This window comes from Microtus ochrogaster, chromosome 8 (assembly GCF_000317375.1).
Source record: "Microtus ochrogaster isolate Prairie Vole_2 chromosome 8, MicOch1.0, whole genome shotgun sequence".
Classification (NCBI taxonomy): Eukaryota; Metazoa; Chordata; class Mammalia; order Rodentia; family Cricetidae; genus Microtus; species Microtus ochrogaster.
Genome location: NC_022015.1, coordinates 44823808 through 44845846, shown reverse-complemented (window position 1 = coordinate 44845846; position 22039 = coordinate 44823808). Strand labels below are relative to the sequence as shown.

Here is a 22039-nt window from a genome sequence, read left to right as displayed (position 1 = left end):
TGGAAGGTTGGGAAGATTCTGGGGCCTTTTGACTTCTTGGTTCCTTTTTACTCTGTGCTTGATCCCTTCCTTCTGCCATTCCATGGCATAGCTGGAGAGCCAGGGGAAGTAAACAGTGAGCCGTTTCATTACTTTTATTTAAAACAACAACAATACTTTAGTCTGTGAGGCTCTCAGTCTTGGAGTGCTTTAGGAACATGTTTGTTTCATTGGATCCGTAATGGTGCAGAATTCTTACTGCATAAATGCAGGAACCAAACAAGCTGCTGGATCAGATCAGCATCCCCCTTCCCTCATGATATACGACTAATCTGTATTATTATTTTTTTTGGGGGGGGGGGGAGACATCATTCAAGAGACTGTTTTGATTCTGATTTTCATTAATCTCTTAGAATAGTAAAGGTGGCATTTTCGTGGACTTAGTTTTTGCTTTTGTATGTAATTATCGATGTTTAAATTCTTGTTTTAGTAAGTGAATTTAGTGAATATTCTTCAATTCTGGATGAAGTTTCAGAATTAAATTGGCTAGAGTGTTTATTTCTTTCAGACATAAAGCCCTCTTTCCCAACCCCCACAGTTTATCCTTATTGAAAAGGCAAGACCAGGCTGGTTCTTGTCGCTCATTTCTCTCTCTTCCCTTTCATTAGTAAAGTGCTGTTTAATATCATTGGTCTGACACTAGGAGGTGATGAATTAGAGGAAGGGATGTGGGTTTGGAGTTGAAGGATTAAGTTAAGTTCTACACTGTACTTAGATGATTTTATGTCTTGCATAGTCTGAAGCTGGAATGTGAGAAACTCGCCAGTGAGAAGACAGAGATGCAGCGGCATTATGTCATGGTAAGAAAACTGTGTCACAGATTCAAAGTGCTCATTAGCCGGGGATACTGAAAGCAAGAATACATTTTAAATTGCTGGAGGCTGCAGGATACATCACAGTGGCCCTACCAGTGTTGAGGTTGTGGGTATGTGTCCATTAGCAACCTGTAATTCTAGGTTGTTATAACTTGGCTTTGACAACCAGCTTTGATTTAAATTTTCAAAAAGTTCAGTTGCATGGGGTATAATTTTCTTTGCTTTGTTTTTACAGATTGAAAAAAAAAATGGGAGAAAAAAAAACCCCTCATTTATTTTTTGTTTAGTCACAAGCAAAATGTTTTTGTTAGTGGTTTTCTTTGTTGTTTTATTGCTCTTGCTCCAATTGTAACCAGACAGTTTTTCTATATACTCTTAAATGTGTTTTATGCCTTTTAATTATTGATTTGGATAGGAAAAGACACCAGATCCCTTTTCAGAAATTTTCCCATTCATCATGCTACTTTGTTTATATTTTTGTGTGCTTGCTTTCAATTTCAATGGTGTTATTTTGGTTCTTAGGAGTGTTGATTTGAGCTGCCAGATTTTCTGTACTGTAGTTATACTTCCATTCAGACAAATCAAGTTTATGTTTACAGAAGTATTATGAAGCATTTTTATGATTCAGAAGTATATTTTGTGTTGCAAGAACTTACAGAGTAACTCATCAATTAATTTTCTATTAAGCTCTGCTGCTTGGCATGTGTGAGTAGTACTCAGAAACCAAAAACTGAACTCTGAGGAGCATCTCCTTTTCCTACAGTTCTTCACAGCATCAATCAGCATTTGTGTGAGATATTTCCGCTCTGCTTAGAAATCAAGAGTCATGTGAAATCAAATTTTTATCAGACTTTTTCAACTCATTTGCTTGTGATGTTGAAACAATTGGAGAGGTTAAGAATGCTGAGTTTTAACATTCTTAGTTTTCTGAGTTTTTTTCTCTTGGGATATGTCTTAAGATGACTTCTCGTTTCTTAAAGATAGTGATTCGGCATCCTTTTTTATTTATTGACCCAGATATTGTGGATATTTTGGTTAAGGTAAGGCCTTTGTGTTGGTTGCTTTGTTTTCCGTGTACTTGGTCATTTTGAACAAACTGGAGAGATTATTGGAAAGGTACACATTTAATTGCTTTTCTTTCTTTGGCAGTATTATGAAATGTCCTATGGGCTGAACATCGAAATGCACAAGCAGGTAAGTTCATTCTTTATAATCATCTTAAATGACAGTAAGACTGCCGCACTTAGAAAAGACATTTGTCTATTGGTGGTTTTTCTTTGCTACATTTGTCATTTCTATCTATATTTGAAAAGACTGGGAATGAGTGAGAAGGTTAGTTTTTTGCGTGTGGTTCCTCATGTTCCATATTATCCTGACTTTTAATTATTTAAAGTATTATTTTTAAATCAGAATGTATATTAAACTTTTCTTCTCTTTCAAAAGCCATATGCAAAATTTGAAGTGCATATTTTCTTTTTTAAAACAGTTGCCGTATATATTTCAGCCATCAAAATTCTATCTTATGAAAGAACTGTCCTCGGGAAATATTAATAAATTAAATTGTAAATTGTGTGAAGTCTTCATTGGATCACTATGAGAGAGTAGAGAATGAGTGAGCTGGGAGGATCAGAATGAAATCTACAGAGCTATAAAAGAAATTGATGTAAAATCCTTGTACTAGTCCCCAGAGGCTACTTAGTTGGGTCTTACCTGGAACTCTAGCTTTAACTTCCAAAATTTGTACAGAGTAAATGAGCTTGATAGGAGGATGTGATTACTCTTTAACCCTGGGTCTTAAAATCTAGTAATTAGTTTGGGGTTGCAGGGGAGCAAGTGCTCATGGGTATATGGGGGTATGTGACTACTACAGCTGCTATAGGGCTTGGTTTTGATTTTTTTTTTTTTTAAACAAGAGCCCAAATGATATGATTTGGCTTAAGTTCCCTAAATGGCAAAGATAGTATATGTATGATACTGTTTGGCAATGATAATTCCTCCAGGAAGCATTTCTTTGAAATCATCTCCTCATGAAGGACTTGAGGACTCTCCTCAACCATTTCCGAATAGATAATGCATATCTGCCTGCCGAGAAAGAGGCGATAGACAACTTTCTGCTTTCCATGTCGTATTTATTTGTGGTCAGGGTGTTGTGCGTGCCCTCTAAGATGAAAACGTGTGACATGGCTGCCTGTCGTCAGCTGTAAGAACTCTTGTTGATGGTTGTTTACCACATGGCCAGAATGCGTTCTCATCAGTAGTTCCTTTAAGAGACGGCTGGCTCTTAGACAGTAAGGCAATCGGATGGTGTTTGGAAATAAAAGTTGTGAAAAATTACATTATTTGCATTGAAGACTTTTTAAAGTTCTGTCTTACTCTGTATGCTATTTGATTATGCTAATGTTAGCGTGTTACATATGCTGTATACTAATATATACGTGGTGTAGTTTGAATGGTGCATATTTACATTTTTATTTTAGGATCTTTGCCGTTTATGTTAGTGATATAAATACTGCTGCAGCAAAATGTATCCGGCTTATGGGTGTATTTTCTTTAGCTCTACCTCCCAGGAATACAATTACCTGCTTACATAATTTGGATCTTATGCATACTTATTTATTTGTTTGTTTGTTGATGGTTTTTATGAGCACTCCCAAAATTAGTTTCTCTTTAAAGAATGAACTAGATGAATGCCCCTTTATTTCTTCCTTTTTTATACTTTGCCTTACCCTGACCATTTAGTATCTGGATCTCCTTGTGCTATCTGTACCTAGGTCACATAGCTATATGTGTTTCTTATTTTGATTTTGGGGGGTATATATGAGATCCCTTAATTTTACACATTTTATATGACTAAATTTTGTCATCTTGTCCAGCTGGCCTCAAATGCTGTCCATTTAAAATTGAGAAGAGTACACTTTGCTTTTTTTTTTTTTTTCTCTTCTTGCTTTTGAATTCAATCATATCAAGAATCCCGAGGGCAGTTTATCACATTATGAAATACAGACAGCCCTGCAAACCACCTACTTATTATATTTTCTTTCTTTTTCCCCCTTAAGCACAGAGGCATATCTGTCTTTATTTGTTTTCCTGGGCAGACAGCAGTACTTTCTCTTAGCCTCTTTTCCAGATGCACCCGCTGGATACCCTTGTAATGGAAAGCAGCAATAATGCAAGGAAGTTGCCCTGAGGCATAATTGGGCCTATTTCTCAAGATCGGTTTAGGCTTATTCACTTATTAGATTTGTGTCTCAAGGGTTCAAGAGTAGGAGTCCCAGGAGGCCTCAGAAGTACCTTAGTAATTGGTGGCCCCGATATTTGAAACCCTTGTGCATATCTTTTGTTGTTGTTGTTGTTAATATTCCTGTGTTCCTATTCGTCTTGGCTGCAGCTAGCCACAGAGTATTTTTAGGGAAATTTTTAACTGGGACTGAAAATGAAGGTTTTGAATGGTCTACGAATCTGTGACTTAGCAAATGGATCAGAGGATGCTAGTATGAAGCAGTGGTAAACGGGGAGAGTCCCAGTCCTCCCCCTCCTGTTTGCTGATGCTCATCATCAGTTGCCCTGGGTTGAGTCTGATGGAGAACCATAAAATGAAACCTATGGGGAATTTGTCATTCTGAAATGAAAGCTAATGTAATTAGTACCAATTAAAGTACATTTAGTAAATTGGATTTAATCTTAATTAAGCCTGCGTAATGTTGCCAATTTTTAACAATTATGTTTGAGAACATAATTAATTTAAATTTTGGTAACTGAGTAAATAGCATTAGTCTGGCAAAATTAGTTGGATTTTTTTTCGTTCTTTTTTTGTGGGGGGGACTCAGTGACATAACATGGAATTGAAGCATAAAATATGAATGTAATTTTTGGTAGTTTTTAGGAGAATTGATAGAGCTGAACAGATGAAGCTGGAAAAAAAAACCAAAGAAGTTCAAGTTCAAGTGGAGTGTTCTAGGCCACAGTGGGAATTAATACTTTTTCATTGTCTTCAGTTTTCATGTGAAAATGGGGTTGATAATTAGGACCTGGTTAGAAATGGCATGGAATTCATTGTGATGTCTTCAAAATAGAGTTTTTTAAAAACTGAAAGAACGTTGATTTTTCAAGAATTTCTGTTTGCAGGGTTTTGTTTTTTGCTTTAGACGGGATAGTTGGACCAGTGTTCTTTTGTTAGTTTCTTCTGATCCCTCTTTATATATAGTATGGCTTTGGTTGGGTCAGTGACCCTGGGCTGATAGGATGGTGTGTATACTTGATACCACCATTAGATGCTGCTTGTTCAAATCCTTCGCCTGTAACACTATAATTGAAGAATTTCTCTCTAATGGAATCAGACTCTGGCTGTTGCCACTCTGAAATGTGGATATTGGATGTAGATTAGGAGCCATCGATGTGTGAATTCAACCTGTAGAAATGAAATAGGTGAACGTGCTGTGATGTGGAAGGGAGGAGGGGCTGAGAATCACAATTTCCTCAGTGCTTTATAATTTGAAGATCTCTTCTAAAATTTATTTGCTTAGTACTTGAATTTTAAGAATCATCAGAAAATCTTTGGAATCTGACACCTAAAATCTAAAAGTGAAACGTGAACAATTTTATAAAGTGTTTGTTGTGTTTGCATATTCTTGTGTGTAATTTTTTTTTCCCCTTAAAGCAACAAAATTCTTATTTCCTCCCAAGCCATGCAAATTTCATTACAAGACTGGGCCACAACCATTTGAGTGCTGCTAAAATATTAATTGAATAGAAACGAAAGGCCTTGCCAACTGATAGGATATCATAATCATAGCCTCTTTGGTCAATGGTAAATGATGATAAATGACATTAGGAACCTTTTAGCAAACTGTAATAACTACAAGGAGGGAAGCAGTATGGATTTGCATTATATCTGATACCCTCTAGTACCAAGTGGATTGCCAATACTGCTTGTTTAGCATTTTCTAAGGGCAATAGGATATTGATTTCTGACTTACAAGGAACAGCTCTATTTTCACCATTGAAAAGTATTGCAGGTTGTTAAGAAGAAATTGACTTGAAGAGGCCGACTGCTGCCCATCATGGAGCAAATAAAGCAAAACTGCCGAAGCATGGTGGAGCAGCGAGACGGGCCCTCAGCAATTTGTTGCTATTAATTTACCATGCTCGACAGCAAATCAATCGGCATCTACTTCATCTGCTGGAGAAAATGCTGTCCAGGGCAGATAAAAGGCTCGGCATGGTACAGAGAATAGACTGGCTTGGCCAAAAGGAGGCTGCAGTTAATGTGTAAATAAGTGAAATCAAGGCCACTGTTGCAGAGGAAGCAGTTGTTAATTAGGTTGGTGCTTTTTAGTGAACTATTTTAGAAAGCAGCCTAGGATTTGGAGAATAAGGAGAGATTTAGTGAGGTTGAAGTAATATATGACTGACTTGACATTCCAGCCTTGAGTGCACTTGATTGTAGGATGCAGTCAATTTATTTGGGGACAGTGCTTGCAGTAGAAGTCAATTTATTTATTTAAAGTTCTGTTCGGAGCAGATTTCTCAAGATAACTTTCTTGGGGGATATTACCTATTTCTTATATATCTTTTATATGTTTCAATGTGAAAGCATGCTTGGAGAAGCAGGTGTCTGAATATGTAGATAGAAGTAAAATTTTTAAGTAGTGACTCTTCTGAAATGAGTATCGTTAAACTTGCATATGTGGAAAAGGAAAGCATTATCAAAAGTGAGGTATTTTATTTGAAAATAGCTTATAAACTGATGAAGAATTTGCTTTCAGAACTTTCTTCTGTTTTACATCCATTAGCAAATAATCTAGAATGTCTGAACAAGGGTGGATACCACTGGGCTGGCAGGTGTTAAAGAGGTTTTGATGCTCATGCATAAGCTCCAAGAGGAAGAGAAGAGAACAATGGGAGCTCATGTTTGTTCTTGTGTTCTTGTTTTAAGATTACCGATCCCTGATTTTGTCATGAATAGTAATGGAATAGAGGTTTTTGGTTGTGTTTCTCTTTTACTTAACCTCTTTGATTTGGATGTTCTGGGGTAGGAGGCCAACTTTACTCCTGTGTGGTAAATCTAAATGTATGTAAATTTAAAATTATTTTCTTTCCAAAATTGCCAGAGTTCTAGCATTGTCGCTAGCAGGTGGCAGTTTCTTGGGCAAGACCCCAGTAAACGGTTTTTCTCAGCAAGAGAATCCAGAAGGTGAAAATTAACCCCTGAGGGTGTGTATGTATGTTGAGAGGGCTATTTTCTGAATTCTGTGGGTTCCTCCATTTTTCTTTTTTATGTTAGATTTTTTTTTTTTGGTTTTGAGGCACCACAGGAAAATGTCTGTATTTTTTTCCCTCACCTTAAGTAGTGGTTGTTGGGTGGAATTAAGAGTTTCCTTGCAATGGAAGTGAACGTTTATTATATATCTGGCATGTGCTTACCAAAGATCTGGGCATACTGCCAAAATTCTTTAATTCTTATAAAGATCCTGAGAAAAGGATTATGTCCAATCAAAGGGTGATTAAGCAGGGTCAGATCTGCACATGGTAATATAGTTATAGGTGGTAGGTTGGAATGATTGCCCGGGAGGCTGCCCTGTTAGGAAATGAATTGGCCATGAGTAGAGATTCAGGCCCGAGCTCATTGCTGGAATGGAGATGCCCCTGGCTGCTAAAATAGTCTTTGATTTTTGCCCTTGAGCCCCTGAACTTTGGACTTGCACCCAGAATTTTTGAAGAGTCTCTATGGCTGATTGGAGTCCAAGGCTGAAACTATTCAGGTTGGGTTCTCTGTCCAGCAGGCTTCCTCAATTGGTGAGAGCTCTGGGTAGCTTTCCCCTGGTCTGCCACTTGACACTGAGGAGAACTACTTGCTGTTTCTTTAGGAAAGTTTTGTCTTCTCCCCAGGCAGCCTGTTTCTTGTTTACTTACAAAGGTTTCTTCTGTTTAATTTATCTTTTCCTGTGGCTTCTTAGACTGTCTGAAGACAAGGGGGCTGTTTGTTAATCATCACCTTGGGGTTTTTGAAGGGGGAGGTTGGGAGGGGAAAATATGATGTTTTGTGGCCTCTTTGTTGTTCAGAAAGAGGTTCTTAGATGCAGGAAATCACACACAACTCAAACTTTTAAATGAAGGCAGATGTTTTGCTTTTCCTGTTGAGAGAATTTCTTTGTAACATTCAAAGGCATATTTCTTACTCACTGCCCCTCAATATCTGCTTCCTATTGTTTATTTTACTTATCATTTTGATTGGCAAATTTGTTTGCATCTAGGCAGTGTAGCTCTGAGCTGTGTTGGAATAATGACCTAGACAAAAATGAACTGCATTTTGGATGCTTCTTCAGCCTCAGTGAAGGCTCATTGCTACGTTTTTCATTTACTTATCCTAAAATTTTACTTTTTTCTTTGTCCTACAAAGCAGCAAAGGGAGTTGGTAATTATATGTCAAACATTTAGAAGTTCTTTGTATTTGCTTTTAATGGGAAACTTTTATTGCCTTTCATATTTGATAGCCTGGGTTTTGAATTTGGTAATAATGCTTTTGCTGGCTAGAAAGGGAAAAAGAGATATGTTTCCAGAAGGTATTTTCCTTTATCATTCTTCATACCATCTTTTAAAAATTTCTAGAGGCAGAGACACTCAAATTTTCACCAGTGTGAGGTCAGTCTGCTCTACATAGTGAATTCCAGGCTGGGCTACACAGTGGAACTGACTCAGAAAAATACTAATTAAAAGGGGACTGGAGAGATGGCACAGTGGCTAAGAATACTTATTGTACTGTGCCCAGTGCCCACATCAAGCAGCTCACAGCTACCTATAACTCCAACTCCAGGGGTTATGACCCTGTCTTCTGGCCTCCAGTTATCTACACTTATGTTTTCTGTGCATGCACACACACACAATTTGAAAACTTTTAAAAAGGGGAAAAAAAGAAACTCTACCTCATTCTGGTAATGGAGATGGGCTAGTGTAGTTGGTCCTACACAGGCCAACTTACTATTTTTGCAAACAAGGTTGTTAAAAAAGAAGCAGGAGACAGCACATTTAGGCATAGACACTGATTTACACTGGTGATGACTGTAAGGTTTAGGACTTGTTCAGAGTCAGTAGCCTGAAGACAGTTTATGAAATTATTAGACTTGAGGGAAGGCCTTAGAAGTCTTAGCCAAAGTGAAAGATAGAGCTGTTTTGACTTTGACTTAGTAACAGCTGTCAGTGGGAGTTGCTTTCAGTCTGTAAAGAGGGATTTAGCTGGCCTTCATCACTGCAAATCTATATACCCCCTCTGTTTTCATTGGAAGTGACCCACAGCATTAATGCCAGGCTCTTGCTATTTCTATATCATAGAGCCAATAGTTTTCTTCAGAGAGCTGCAGTGTGTAACCTGTACTTGATCCAGGGAGACAGATGGGCACAGTATAGATTTTCTTATCTGGTTTGTCAAAGAAGCAGAAGGGTAAAACTTTAGGATATCCTTTAGGTTTACTCTGTCCTCTGGGAGATGGGTTATCTTCTCATTTTCAGAGAATAATTTTTGCTCATAAATAAACAAGGATTTGTGTTGTGTAGGGGGATCTGCATCTCAAAACAAAAGCATAACTTTTCTTTATCCAGCATTTGTATAGTCTTTGTCTGGTCAGCTCCTAATTAATGACATGGAGGCTTTTTTTTTTTCCTTATGAAAGTTCAGCCTATAGCTTAGGCTTGTTTCTAACTAGCTCTTATAACTTAAATTAACCCATTTATATTAATCTATGCTCTGCTACGTGGCTCGTGGCTGTTACCTCTCCTACTGCACATCCTGCTTGCTCTGCATCTCCTCTCTTCTTCCCAGAGTTCTCTCTGCTTTGAAGGTCCACCTTTACCTCCTCCCTAGCTACTGACTGTTCAGTTTTTTATTACACCAATCATAGCAATGTTTTTTCAGTGTACAAATACTCAACAGCAAGTGTTGGTTGGCTCCAGGGAGTTCAGAACTCTGCAGGACCCTCCTGAACTGTGGTCACATAGGCAAGTTAGATGGTGGCAGGGAAACTGGCAGTAATTCTTTGACTCTGCTGCTTGCTTCTTTCAAACAGGGTCTCACTGTGTAGCCTAGACCAGACTTGAATTCTTAATCCCCCAGTCTCAGGCTTCAGATTGCTGAGATTATAGCTGTGAGCCTCCACACCTGGTTTTATTCTTGTTTTTCAACTCCATATTCTGCTTCTGCAGGTTTGTAGAATCTTTTAGTTGTAGATCTTAGAAAGGCCTGTAAATACAACTGGAAAGAATAGTGCTGTTGAAATTAAAAACACTAGTACTGCGTGACACCTTTCTTTGCAGAGAGCTTAAGGCATTTTACATGTTCATCTCTGTCTTCCTGATGTTTCCATAAAGCAGCTAGCAAGCTTGGATCTCTTTGTTTGTTTAAGTAGCTTCTGTCAGTAATGTGCCCTACAGTTTGCCAAGCGGTGTCATTCCTCTGGCCTCCTTTAACAGATGACACTGAAGCTTAAAGGCTTAAGAGACTAGCCTAGTGTGACAGTCAGGAAGGATCAGCGCATGGGTGGGGATACCAGAGTTCATAAAGGTCAGTGAATACGCCTGAGGTCACACAGGAGAGCCAGTGACTGAAAGGGAAATAGAAAGTTTCTTAACTTCCCTTCTGTAGTTTTCATTATTGGCCAAACCGTTTTCAAATAACAAATAATATGCTTGTTTCTGTGATGTTCTTGGCTTTCTGCAACAAGAGAAGTAAGGTACTGCAGGTGCAGTCCTACACTGTCGTCTTTAGTGAGAGATCTGATCTGTGTGCTTATGCCTCAAGTTCAACTGTTCCCCTTCCCTCCACCCTGCAGTGTCAGTGCCCTGCCCAGAAGGAGTCTGGGATCAGCAAATTGAAATCTAAAGCTAAGATCCACTTTTAGCAAAGTGTTTAATCAAACTGGCTGCTCCCTCATTCCTGAACCATGCCACACAAACAGGCTGTTCTAGGCACACACTTGTTTATTGCCTGTTTCCCCTTCCCAGCTACCGTGTAAGCTCCACTTTTAGCATTGCCTTCTGCAGCACCCCTGATACTGAGAGTCCTGGTGCTCATGGAATAGCTGGTGAAGGAGAGAACTACTATTTGGATAGTAGCTAAGCCTCTGTGCAGTTAGTATTTTTTCAGGATATATTTGGGTTGCAGTATAGACAACCAGTGCTTAACTCACTAGTGAAGTTTGTAGGAAAATGACATGTAGAAAGAGGAAATGAAAGCAGCTGAACATGGGGTTCAGGATAAGAACAGCTAAAGTAGAATATATGTATTTTGGTGTGTTCATTCTTTTAAAGTTGAAAACAGGAATCGTTTCTGACTGAATTTAAAATTCACTTTGAACAGCATTACTAGTCAGTATATATTTGAGGAGTTCTACTATTAATAACTGTACATGTGGCTCGAATGTGCACTGAAGTATGTTTGACTTTTCTCTAAGTCTTACTAGTTCTTTTAGAGAGCTGGGGAACTTTGGAGATGATGATATTTGTAATGAAATGGCATAGTGTTGTTGAAAGAATGATAATTCTAAGAGTAAGCAAATTTCCATAGTTTATTGTGCAGGTGATCTTTACTTCTTTTCTTGTAACCTTATGAAATTATAGCATTAGCATTATTTATTTCAACTTTATAACATGTAACAAGGCAGAGATGTACAGAGAGTTTAAATAACTACAGTAGGATCTGTTAGACTATTTTATTTGGTTCTGAAGATATAACAGGCCTTATATATTATAGACAAGTGCTCTGTGACTGACTGAGCTACACTCAGCCCAGAAAGTTTCTTGTAAAATTTTCTTTTATTGTTTTAAATTCATAATTGCCTGTTAGTTCAAGAAAGGTATGTTTATATAGTACTTCATATTTTGCAAGATAATTTTTCCTTCTCTCATTTAAGTCTTGACAGTGTCAAAATTATCCCCATTCTGTCCATGAGTAAACTAAAACACAGATGTTAGGTAACAAAGTTCTGTAGTTAATTAGTAGATGGTTTGGAATGTTTTAATTCTGTTAGGATCAGTGTTCAGGTTAAAGTAATGTTCATGCAGACTTGAGCAGCTGTTGTCAAATATGTAGATTAAAATGTACAAGAGCTGATTTAGAGTGGCCAGGTTTTGTATTTTCCTTTGGCATATATTATTTAGATTCCAAAATTGTATGTATAACAATGTGATTTGAAATTACTTCTTCCTAGGATAAGTTGTGCAAAGGGGATATGTAAGAGTTTATTACCTGTTGTGTAACTAGCACCTGGGATTACTTCTGAAGTCTGTAAATGTTTGACTCTAGCTGAGGTTTATCTTATGGCACTTGAAGGAAGGATGTGACTGACAGTAAGCTGGATAGCTTAAGTCCTTGGAGCTTTTGTGCCTTCATCCATCATGAATCTTTACTTAGGAAAGGTTTGGACTATTTAACTTAGTTAACAATGAGCGTATCATTTTAATCAAATGACTTAATGGTAAATAAAATAATAGAGAAATGTTGAATCTTTGGATTCAAAAACTTAGTAGATATCAACTTCTTTAATTAACAGTATAAAGGCTGAAAAAGGAAGACTGTGTTTTACTTATTGCTATGTCCCTGGCACTTAATGCCTGGGACCCAGCAAAGGAAGCAAATGATTATATGATGGTATAACTAAGAGAATGGCTTAACTTTTTACGTTTTCGTGTATATTTCGCAACACCCCTTATTCTGAGTGTCAACTACCCATGTTTTCTTTTTTTTCTGAGCTCCTAGGGAAATCTTACCTTTATGATAAACAAAAAAAGCCTTAGATAGGCAATCAGAGGTTAGAGTTTGTTATCTTCTGTCAAAGCCTCTGAGCTTGGTGACCTGTGATTAAAAAAAAAAAAAAAGGAGCTAGAAGTTCAGAGTACTTGCTTATCTAATGTGCAAGCCTTGGGTTCAGTTTTTACTACCACAAACAAAATGAGAGAAAAGGTAGAATTGGTTACCTTCTATCTTTAATTTTTTTAGTTTTAAGCATTATTTTATGTGTGTGAGTGTTTTGCGTGCATGTATGTTTGTGTACCATGTGCATGAAGTACCGACAGAGGCGATAATGGTGTTGGATCCCTTAGAACTTGAGTTCCAGATGGTTTTGAGCCACCATATGGGTTCTAGGAATTGGATATGTGTCCTCTGGAAGAGCATCCAGTGTTCTTAATTACTGAGCCATCTCTGCAGCTTCTAAGTTATCTTTTAATTTTGTTTTGTATGATGCCGTTTCAGAAAGTTAAGGTTTAAGATGATGAAGGTTTAAGAGGAAATGAAATTGTTTTTACTTGCTTGTACTTTTGGTAGAAACTCTGAACAATATTAGGATGTTGTAGACAGTTCTAATAATTATTTGTTGCCAGTGATTCATGATCTAGAACCATCTACTATTTTGTTTATCTTTTTTGAGCAGTTATGGCCACATTGTAACAGTCCTTGAGTACAGTTAGAGAGATTTTCATTGAACATCATTGATCAAAAATCCAGGTTGACTGAGTGTCTCATGGGTACCAGGATGCAACAGTTTATTCTGATGTCTTAATATGAGGAAGGGGTCGAGATAGCTTTGTTATGCTTGAAACCAAGATGATAAGGAATATGCAGCTGATGGGATTAGTATCTAGGTTCAGGAAACTGGCTTCAGAGCTCAAGTTCTGAAACATTGGCAATGCCTGCATCTTCAGTGAACCTTTCATGTAAGGTTTTTTGTTTTTGTTTGTTTGTTTTTTGTTTTAATGTACCTGACAGACTACTGTTGTGCTCTGCATACAACGAGCTTGAATATTACAAGTGATAGAGAACCTGATGAGGGTGTTTTTATTTATTTTTTTTAAATTTTGCAAGCAAGTGTGCTAACTTAGTGGGTCTCCCTCCCTCCCTCCTTCCCTCCCTCCCTTCCTTTTAAAGATTTTATAGCTGGTTGCTTGCCTGGAGATCATAGGCTCTGAATAGTTTTGTTCTTTTGAAGTTGAAGTTTCTAACAAAAGAAAGCACAGTGCCTTTTTTTTTTCCTTTTAAACATGTGAGAATGGCTAGATGACTGCAGAACTTTTGAGTCTACCTGGAGTGAGGATGGGATTGGGGTTCTTGGCGCTTAAATGTTAATCGTATGTCCTCCACTCCCAGGGAGTAGTTACTGATCTGGAGAGAAAACTGGGGCACAAACAAAAATTCAGGAGCTCCTGCTTTAGAGCGGGCATCTCCAACCAAGGCCTTTCTCCAGAAGGCATTTGGTGGCCCCCGATGATACTTGAGGTTGTCACAACTTTGGTACCGCTGGCTTCTAGTAGGTGGAGGTCGGATACTGCTGAGCATCATGAAGTGAATGTGACAGTCCCTACAACAAAGAGTATCCACCCTAAAATTTCAGTAGTGTTAGGGCTAATAAACAGCTCCAGAGAGTAAAGAATTAATTGTATTGCATTTTTATATTTGGGCATATTATGATTTCTTTGAGTAAGAGGTAGGCCAAGAATCAGCCTTGAATGACTACTGAAGAGTCCTTCAAACTCTGCTTGCCTTGAGACTTTTCTTCTCCCTTTCCTTTACCAGAGTGGTAAACACAGTGGAGTTGATGGGAGTTTTATCAGGTTTGAACGGAAACATTATATTACATGGCCTTTTTGTAATCATTGTTTCCCTAAAGAAAAGAAGGTAATAAAATTCTTTGAAGAATAAAAATTTTATTCTTATGCTTCTTGTTGAATTCTTGATTTCTACCAAAAACATCCAGATGGTTGTTAGGTTGTTATTATGCTAGATGGAATGCTTTTTCATGGACAGTACTGGATAGTCAGTATTATGTGAGGCCCTTAGAAGGCAATAGAATTACTATTACCCTTTTCTAGGAAAGTTTGCAGAAAGATTGATTTTTCATTCATCCCAGCAATTCTCTTGGTATGCCATTCTGGGTAGTACTAAGATAAGTATTGTAGATTGTGTCAGCTGAGAATCCAATAGACCTCTTTGCTTGGTTTGCCCTAGCAGAGGGAACAGTACACATATTGCTGCAAAATAGCTCTTCTGTTCTTTCACATATGTTCTACTTAGGGCAGAGTACATCATAGTTAACTTTGTCTAATCCTAATGAAATGACATTGAATCCTGAATTTTCTCTAAATAGGTAAGTCTAAAACATGGTAAATGTCAACTTGACACAAACTAGAGTTATCTGAAAGGAGGAAACCCCAACTGAGAAAATGCCTTCCAAATATCTGGATATAGGATATTTCTTTACTAGTGATTGATGGAGGAGGGCCCAGCCCATTTTGAGTGGTGCTACCCTTGGGCTGGTAATCTGGGTCTATAAGAAAGCAGGCTGGGCAAGCCATGATGAGCAAGCTAGTAAGCAGAATCCTTCTGTAGCCTCTGCATCAGCTTTTTCCTACATGTTCCTGTCCTGCTTGACTTCTTACCCTCACTGTTTAGATGACAAACTGCTACATGGAACTATGAATAAAATGAACCCTTTCCTCTCCAAGTTGCTTTTGGTTATGGTGTTTCATCACTTTAGTAACCGTAACTAAGACGCATAATCAGTGAGCTCATGAGGTGTCACGCCACACTCCACAGGGTATCTCTGTGTATCCTTGGTTGTCCTGAAACTTGCTCTGTAGATTAGGCTGGTCTGCAACTCAGATATCCGTCTGCCTCCTGAGTGCTGGGATTAAAGGTATACACTGCCCACCAAGCGCCTGAGTTTTTACTTTTTTTTTCTCCTGTAAATTCCATTGTGTTGTGCTGTGAATGTGGGAGACTTAAATTACACTTAACCTAAAATAGCCAGTAAAAAGTAAAAATTTCACAGCTACTCTATTGTTTTAACTTCTTTTTGATGGGGCTGGGAGTGCTTGCTTAGGGTTCTTGATGGAGATTCTAAGTTGTCATGTGTAGAATGAACACTGTAGCTCTCACAGGGAGCGGTAAAGGATGGAGCTGGGTCAGACATAGCACATTTCTGTACAAAATCCTCATTTCCAAATGTTTGATCTAACTGGTGTGGTAAGGCTCTGCTTTAATCAGATAAAGTGAAATGGATAGAATTTTTTATTACTTTAAGCAAAAGCTTGAAGTTTTTTTTTTCTTGTTTTATTTCAGTTGGGGATATAATTTGGTAAGATAAAACACATTCCTGCCTCCAAATTTCACTTTTCATTTCCTTACTTTCTTTGGTGTTTGACATTCCATACTTTACTGTTGTCTTTTTGTTTGAGGTTCATGATTGCTTACATTCGACTATGCATATCCTCCTGTATACCTCAAACCATCTCTCAATTACTTAAAATACATAATTATAAGCAGTTACCATATTGTATTGCTTAGTGAATACTCAGAAACCATCTTTATAAATTGACATAGCTTCTCAAATTCAAGTATCTAGTATTGGATTTGTAAAAGTTAAGATTGTAACTTGGAAACATGAAAAAAAAAACCTAGCTTTGTGGGGTTGCATTATTTATTCTTTGGAAGAGTGATTTGACAAGAGATTGTAGTCCTGGACTCATGAAAGTTATGATGGCTTTTATATTTTATTGACTAACAGTTACTTAGACTCATACTGCCACTTAGATGGTACTTTGAGACCTGTGGAGTTAGAAGAGGTAAGGCTTGTCCCCTCAGGAAATCCTATCTTTTCTCTTGATCAGTGTAAACAGTACAGTGGAGATACTTGTGATAGAAAATGGAGAAGAAGTCTTCTTTCTGGTTCTGGGACTATTAGGGTGCTGTCGTGGAAGGTGGCAGAAGAATTTTAAAGAGCTAAGACCCCTTAGGCAGGAGGAGAAGAATGGGGAACATTCTTAATGGGAGCCACAGAATCAAGAATGTTCTGTGTGTTTTAGGAATGGTTAGCATTTCCAGCGGTAGACAAGAGAGTAATAGGAGTTGATTTATTTAGGATGTGTTTATTATTGAAGGCCTCACATGCTAGAAAGAGTGCTTTGATTGATCATAAAAAGACCATCCCACGAAAATTCGGGACCACATCTGTTTTGTTGGTATACTCTTCTCTGCACCTGGCTTAGGATCCAAGAGCAAATATCAGTGAATATTGATTGTAGTCATATGAATAGAGAGACAGCATTGATGAGGTTGGGTCTGAGTTACAGGAACAGTAGTAGTAGTAGAAAGGAGAAGGAAACCATGTGGTATAATAGTCATGTCTGTGGTAGTGCTTTGCAGAAGACCTTAAGACACTGTCCTCTACAAGATGGGAAAAACACGGGGACATTAGCAGAGAGACATTGAGTGGGGAAAACTGGTGTCGGGTGTATTCAGTATGAGTACCTGGGGAAGAAGGCGTGAAAGAAAAGAAGCAAGAGGAAGATTTTGTTTTTGTTTTTTTTTCCATTCCTCTTGTTGCTGTATTTGTGCTCTTGTCTAGACTTCCAGGATACCACTTAGTGCTTGTGTTCTGTACCCAGAACACAAGAGTACCAGCCAGGCAATCCTTTGTGGACAGTGATTTGGAGAACATTTTCTTCTAAGGAAAGCATTTGGCCACTGGGTGACTTTATGTTTCTGTGAATCTTTTTTTTGTGTGTGTGACTGTTGCCATAATTATTATATTGATAGAAAGAAATTTTAAGTAATTGTAGTTTTAACTTCTTCCTCTTTAGAGAGATTCATAATGCTAATATAGGTGCAAAACCCTCTAAATTATTTGTCACCTGTTGAAACTTCAACTATTCTTGCATTTCTCGTGCTTGGTGTTATTTTTTTTTTCTTCCTTGATTCTTAAATCCTTTGACTAACAATCCTAGATAGGTGAATTATTCCTTTTTGTGTTGAAGTCTTTAGTAAATATGAAGCTGAGTCTAAATTTGATTGTAGAACTACTTAGTATGTTTCTAAAGAAATAATCGTTTGTTTTTTTTTATTATGTTCCTAATGAGCTAAACACAAATAAACATAAATTATTTGTGTATGTTTAGCTTCTCCCCTCAATATGGTGCATGCATTATATTCAAAGTGCTACTGTACCCTTTGGTACTTACTAAACTGAACCTTTCGTAGTTGAGTAAGAATAGCAGTGATAGTAAGAAAAGTTAAATACATTTGAAATTAGGAAGCTCATCTAGAACATTTTGGTAAATCAAAATATTGCTTGGTGGCAAGAAGCCGCAGATGTAGTCCAGTGTGGGGACAGGATGTGGTCTTAACTGCTCTGTCATGTAGTGTTGTAAGGAGAAGCCCGCTTGTTTGTCCCAGCTGCCCGACTAGCTTAGCCCCGAAATAATCACACAGAAATTGTATTAATTAAATTACTGCTTGGCCCATTAGCTCTAGCCTCTTATTGACTAACTCTCACATCCTGATTTAACCCATTTCTGTTAATCTGTATATCGCCACATGGCAGTGGTTTACCGGGAAACTGTCTAACCAGTGTCCGTCTCAGGTGGAGGATCCATGGCATCTCTTGACTCTGCTTTCTTCCTCCCAGAATTCAGTTTTGTCTTCTCCGCCTCCCTAAGTTCTGCCCTATCATGCCAAAGCAGTTTTCTTTATTCATTAACCAATACAAGCAATACACAGAGGGGACTCTCTCACATCAAGTAGTCCATTGTAAACATTGGAAACATACGTTGTTTTATGGGGTGTGGGGTGTTTTCTTCAAAGCTGACCATGGCTTTAAATTTCTATTGCATCACATAGAGCTAGTGTTAATTTGTGGCCAATTGAATGTAATGACATAACCTGGGTGTGCTCATTATGGGTTCTATGCTTTTGGATAGATACTTTCTCCAAACATGGTAATGTCTTTATTCTCTTCAGTCTAAATTAGATTGAGCTCTTTAACGATAGGGCTTAGATTCTTTACTTTCGTTATAGAAAGTAATATTAAAGGAAATTAAATACTAGCAGAATTTCAGCAAGCTAAAGAAAATACTGTGGATCACTTAGAGGCCAAAGACAGGGACTGAAGTCTTCCTCTATAGCCTGACTGATGAGACTATGTCCCTCAGTGAATTCACCAGTCAGGTTTCAGACATGAATACCTGAAATAAGGAGTGTGTTTTTATTTCATTTTAAAGTGCCAAAAAAGTATGTCATTGAATAACTTGATTAAAATTATTTGAGAAAAGACTTGTCTGTACAGATTATGCACAGATATCTTTATCTTTTTCCCTGTTCCCTAAACAGTAAAGTATAACTGCTACTCACACAACGCTTGGATTGCATTAGATATTTTAAGTAATGTAGAGATGAATTAGAGTACATAGGAAGGTGTGCATAGCTCACATGTAAATAGACCCTCTTATATAAGGGACTTGAACACCTGTGATTGTTGGTACCCAAGAGGTCCTAGAGGTAGTTACCCGTTGATTCTTGCTTTGTGTATGGCTTGATGATCAGAGCCCTGACCCAGTGACTAACTGGTGGACTGTTAGATTGCTACAGATAAGTTGGTGGTTTTTCATTTTTCTTCTCTTCTTTGTTCACTAAGACCCTATTCTAAATGGTGACTTATAAACACATTTTCTCATCTTAGATTGACCTCTAAATTCTTAAAAACATTTTGGGGTAAGTAATCAAAAAGGATCATTTTGGAGAATTTATTAAATATAATTTAAATAAATTTAAAAGTACATTTTATTGCAGAAGTTCAAGCATACTTGAACTGCTGAACCTTAGACCCAGTAGACAGCAAGATCTAGTAGGAAGACCCCTGAATGACTTCACTCACTTGATTCCTAAGTGTTATAGCTGTGGCCAGTTAGCTTTCCTAAGCCAGGAAGGAAGGTAAGAAATATTTTCTTAGGACTGTATTGGAGAAATTTGCTGCCACAAAGACGCAGAGACTAAAATGTAAGGCTAAAGAGGATTTAAAACTGTTACCGTGGAGTAGAGTTACCCAGAGCATGGTCAGTGGACTGCGGCAGCTCTGTGAACATTTAATAAATCTGGGCAATGAGATAAAGAGCTTGTACTGGAATATAAATCAACATGCAACTTCTTTTGTGGTTAGTGTCTTTATGTTTAAAACAGAAAACAAGAAAAACTCACCCACCTGAACTAAACAGTAACTGATTTACATCCTGGCCATAAGCCCCTTTATCCTCCTGCTAATTGGTGATAATGTGGGGATGGCTAACTTTTTAGAATATGTAGTCAATCAAAAGATACATCAGGGTTTTTTGTAAGGTGATTATAGACTCATATTGAAGTTCATAAAATAAAGTGTGATCTTAAATACTTTTATAAAAAGTTGAATTAACGTTCTGATTAAATTCTAGGTGGTATGACCATGCACATCATGGCCCAGACATTTGACAAGTTAGCAGCATTGGGGGGCATTGTGGTTGTGCTTCTGTGAATGTAAAACTTGTCTCAATTCTTCTAAATGCTTGTAAATTCTTCTTTCAGGGGTTTCTTCCCCCGATTTTCACCATCTACTCAGTGACATGAACATTTCTTATATAAAATCTCATAACTTTTATTCTGTAGTCTTAAATTTTAGGACCATGTCATCATCAAAGAAGCTTTAAAATCGATCCCAACCCTTCCTCCTGTACCTGGAAGCTGTTGCTACTCCTTACTACTATGTATAAGTTTTACTGCACCAGGGGCAGGTATCTGTTTACTGAGAAAACAGAAAAGAGATCCTATGTCAGTAGCAGAATGTAAATACTGAGACTATCTTTTCTGAGTCATAGTTCACCCAAGTGGAGAGACAGCTAATTTTCTGGAGCTGACCTGTGACCCCACTCATCAATTGAGGAAGCACTTGTTTCTTCTTTGTTACTGTACCAGTCTGACATCTTCTACCTTGGATCTTTCTTTAGCTTCCTCTTGAGCTCTACAGCCCTTCCCCTGTGTAGTGTAAATTAGTGAGGGATACTTTCTTAATTGAGAACAGGAAGAACTTTGAGCTTCGATCAATACCTAACAATATAATCACTTAATTTATTGTACTATCTAATCTCAGTTCTGTTCTAAAGCAACTATTTCCCTTAAAGAATTTTATTCATACATCAGTCTGCATAGGTACTTCTGCCAGTCACATATAGGACACCTCTTCTCATTTCAAGGTTGTGGACATGGAGTTTGGAATCACTTGGGAGTTTGCTTAGTCATGGCTCAGGTTAGATTACTAATTAGAAAAATCACCTGCAGATCTGGGAATTCATAGCTAATGATTATATCTGCTGTGCTTTTAGAACATTATAGTCACTTTAGGCTGAGTTGTTTTCATCCCCTTCCGTTCTCTAACACAGATCTTGACACAACCCTTTTGAATTGCCTACCTTGATGTGTAGCTGTACATTCAGGTTTTCTTTGTTGTTTCATAGGTTTCTTGCGTTGTCCAAATCCAGTCCAACCACTCATAGTTCTCTTCATGCAATGTGTTTCCTTACTTATTATCACTCTGGTCGCCATTATTGTTCGGTAGACCTTTGTGCCAGAGAATCTGTTGCCTTGCTTCTTGGCTGTCTTTACTGATAACCTTTGGTGTTTCTTTATTTCTGGTATTGAGTTAGGTTTAGGAGTAGTGAAAATCTGCCTGTACTATCTGTATGCTTTATTCTCCTCTCTGGATACATTATCTCATTCATTATGCAGTAGATGAACTTTGCTTTTCTTTTATTGTCTTTCTCCTCGGAGTGTCTCAGGTAGTTAAACCCAACATGCTTCCAAATGTTTTCCTCCTCCACAAGCCTGCTTGAGGTCCAGTGAGCTTGTGTAAGGAAGCCAACGAACCTGTCTACCCCGTTTCTACAGGCAGGAAGTCCTCCGGGGGAGGACAAGATCTCTATGCTTCCTTTTTACTCATTAGCCATGCCATGCATCCAGGCCACAGGTTTTCAAGAACCTGCCTGCTGTTGTTCCTGCTTTCATTTCTTTCTCTCTGGCTATCTTTCTGATTATGGTGGTTTCTTTAATGCTTCACTGTTCTTATCTTTAAGTAGGGACAAAAGTAAAACTCTTTCATTGCTCTGAAATACCCTGTATAAAACAGGCTCTCTTTAATTGGTAGGATGGTTGCTGTGACCTGATGCAGCACTCCTTTCCACCATATTTAGAATCACTCACTATGAGTAAGGTCATGTCTAAGTGGTCTTACCTGGTGGGAACAGTCCTGATCCCTAGGCTGTCTGAACCACCTCTCTAGCTACATTTGCTGCCACTGCTTTTCCTGTGCTGTGAATGCGCTAGGCTGGTGTTGTCAGGCTACCCC

General features: G+C 37.9%; 1 protein-coding gene across 7 annotated transcripts in view; it reads left to right on the top strand.

Annotated features, from left to right (window-relative positions):
* The first annotated feature begins 429 nt into the window (after positions 1–429).
* The window catches only part of Tle4 (transducin like enhancer of split 4), a 137919-nt gene continuing 116309 nt past the window's right edge, over positions 430–22039 (top strand). For all 7 annotated transcript variants that reach the window (XM_026781294.1, XM_026781293.1, XM_013348088.2 and 4 more), the window contains exons 1-3: positions 430–468; positions 776–839; positions 2004–2048. In XM_026781294.1, coding sequence (XP_026637095.1) covers positions 449–468; positions 776–839; positions 2004–2048 — 129 coding nt within the window. In that variant the 5' untranslated portion in view covers positions 430–448. The remainder of the gene's footprint in view (positions 469–775; positions 840–2003; positions 2049–22039) is intronic.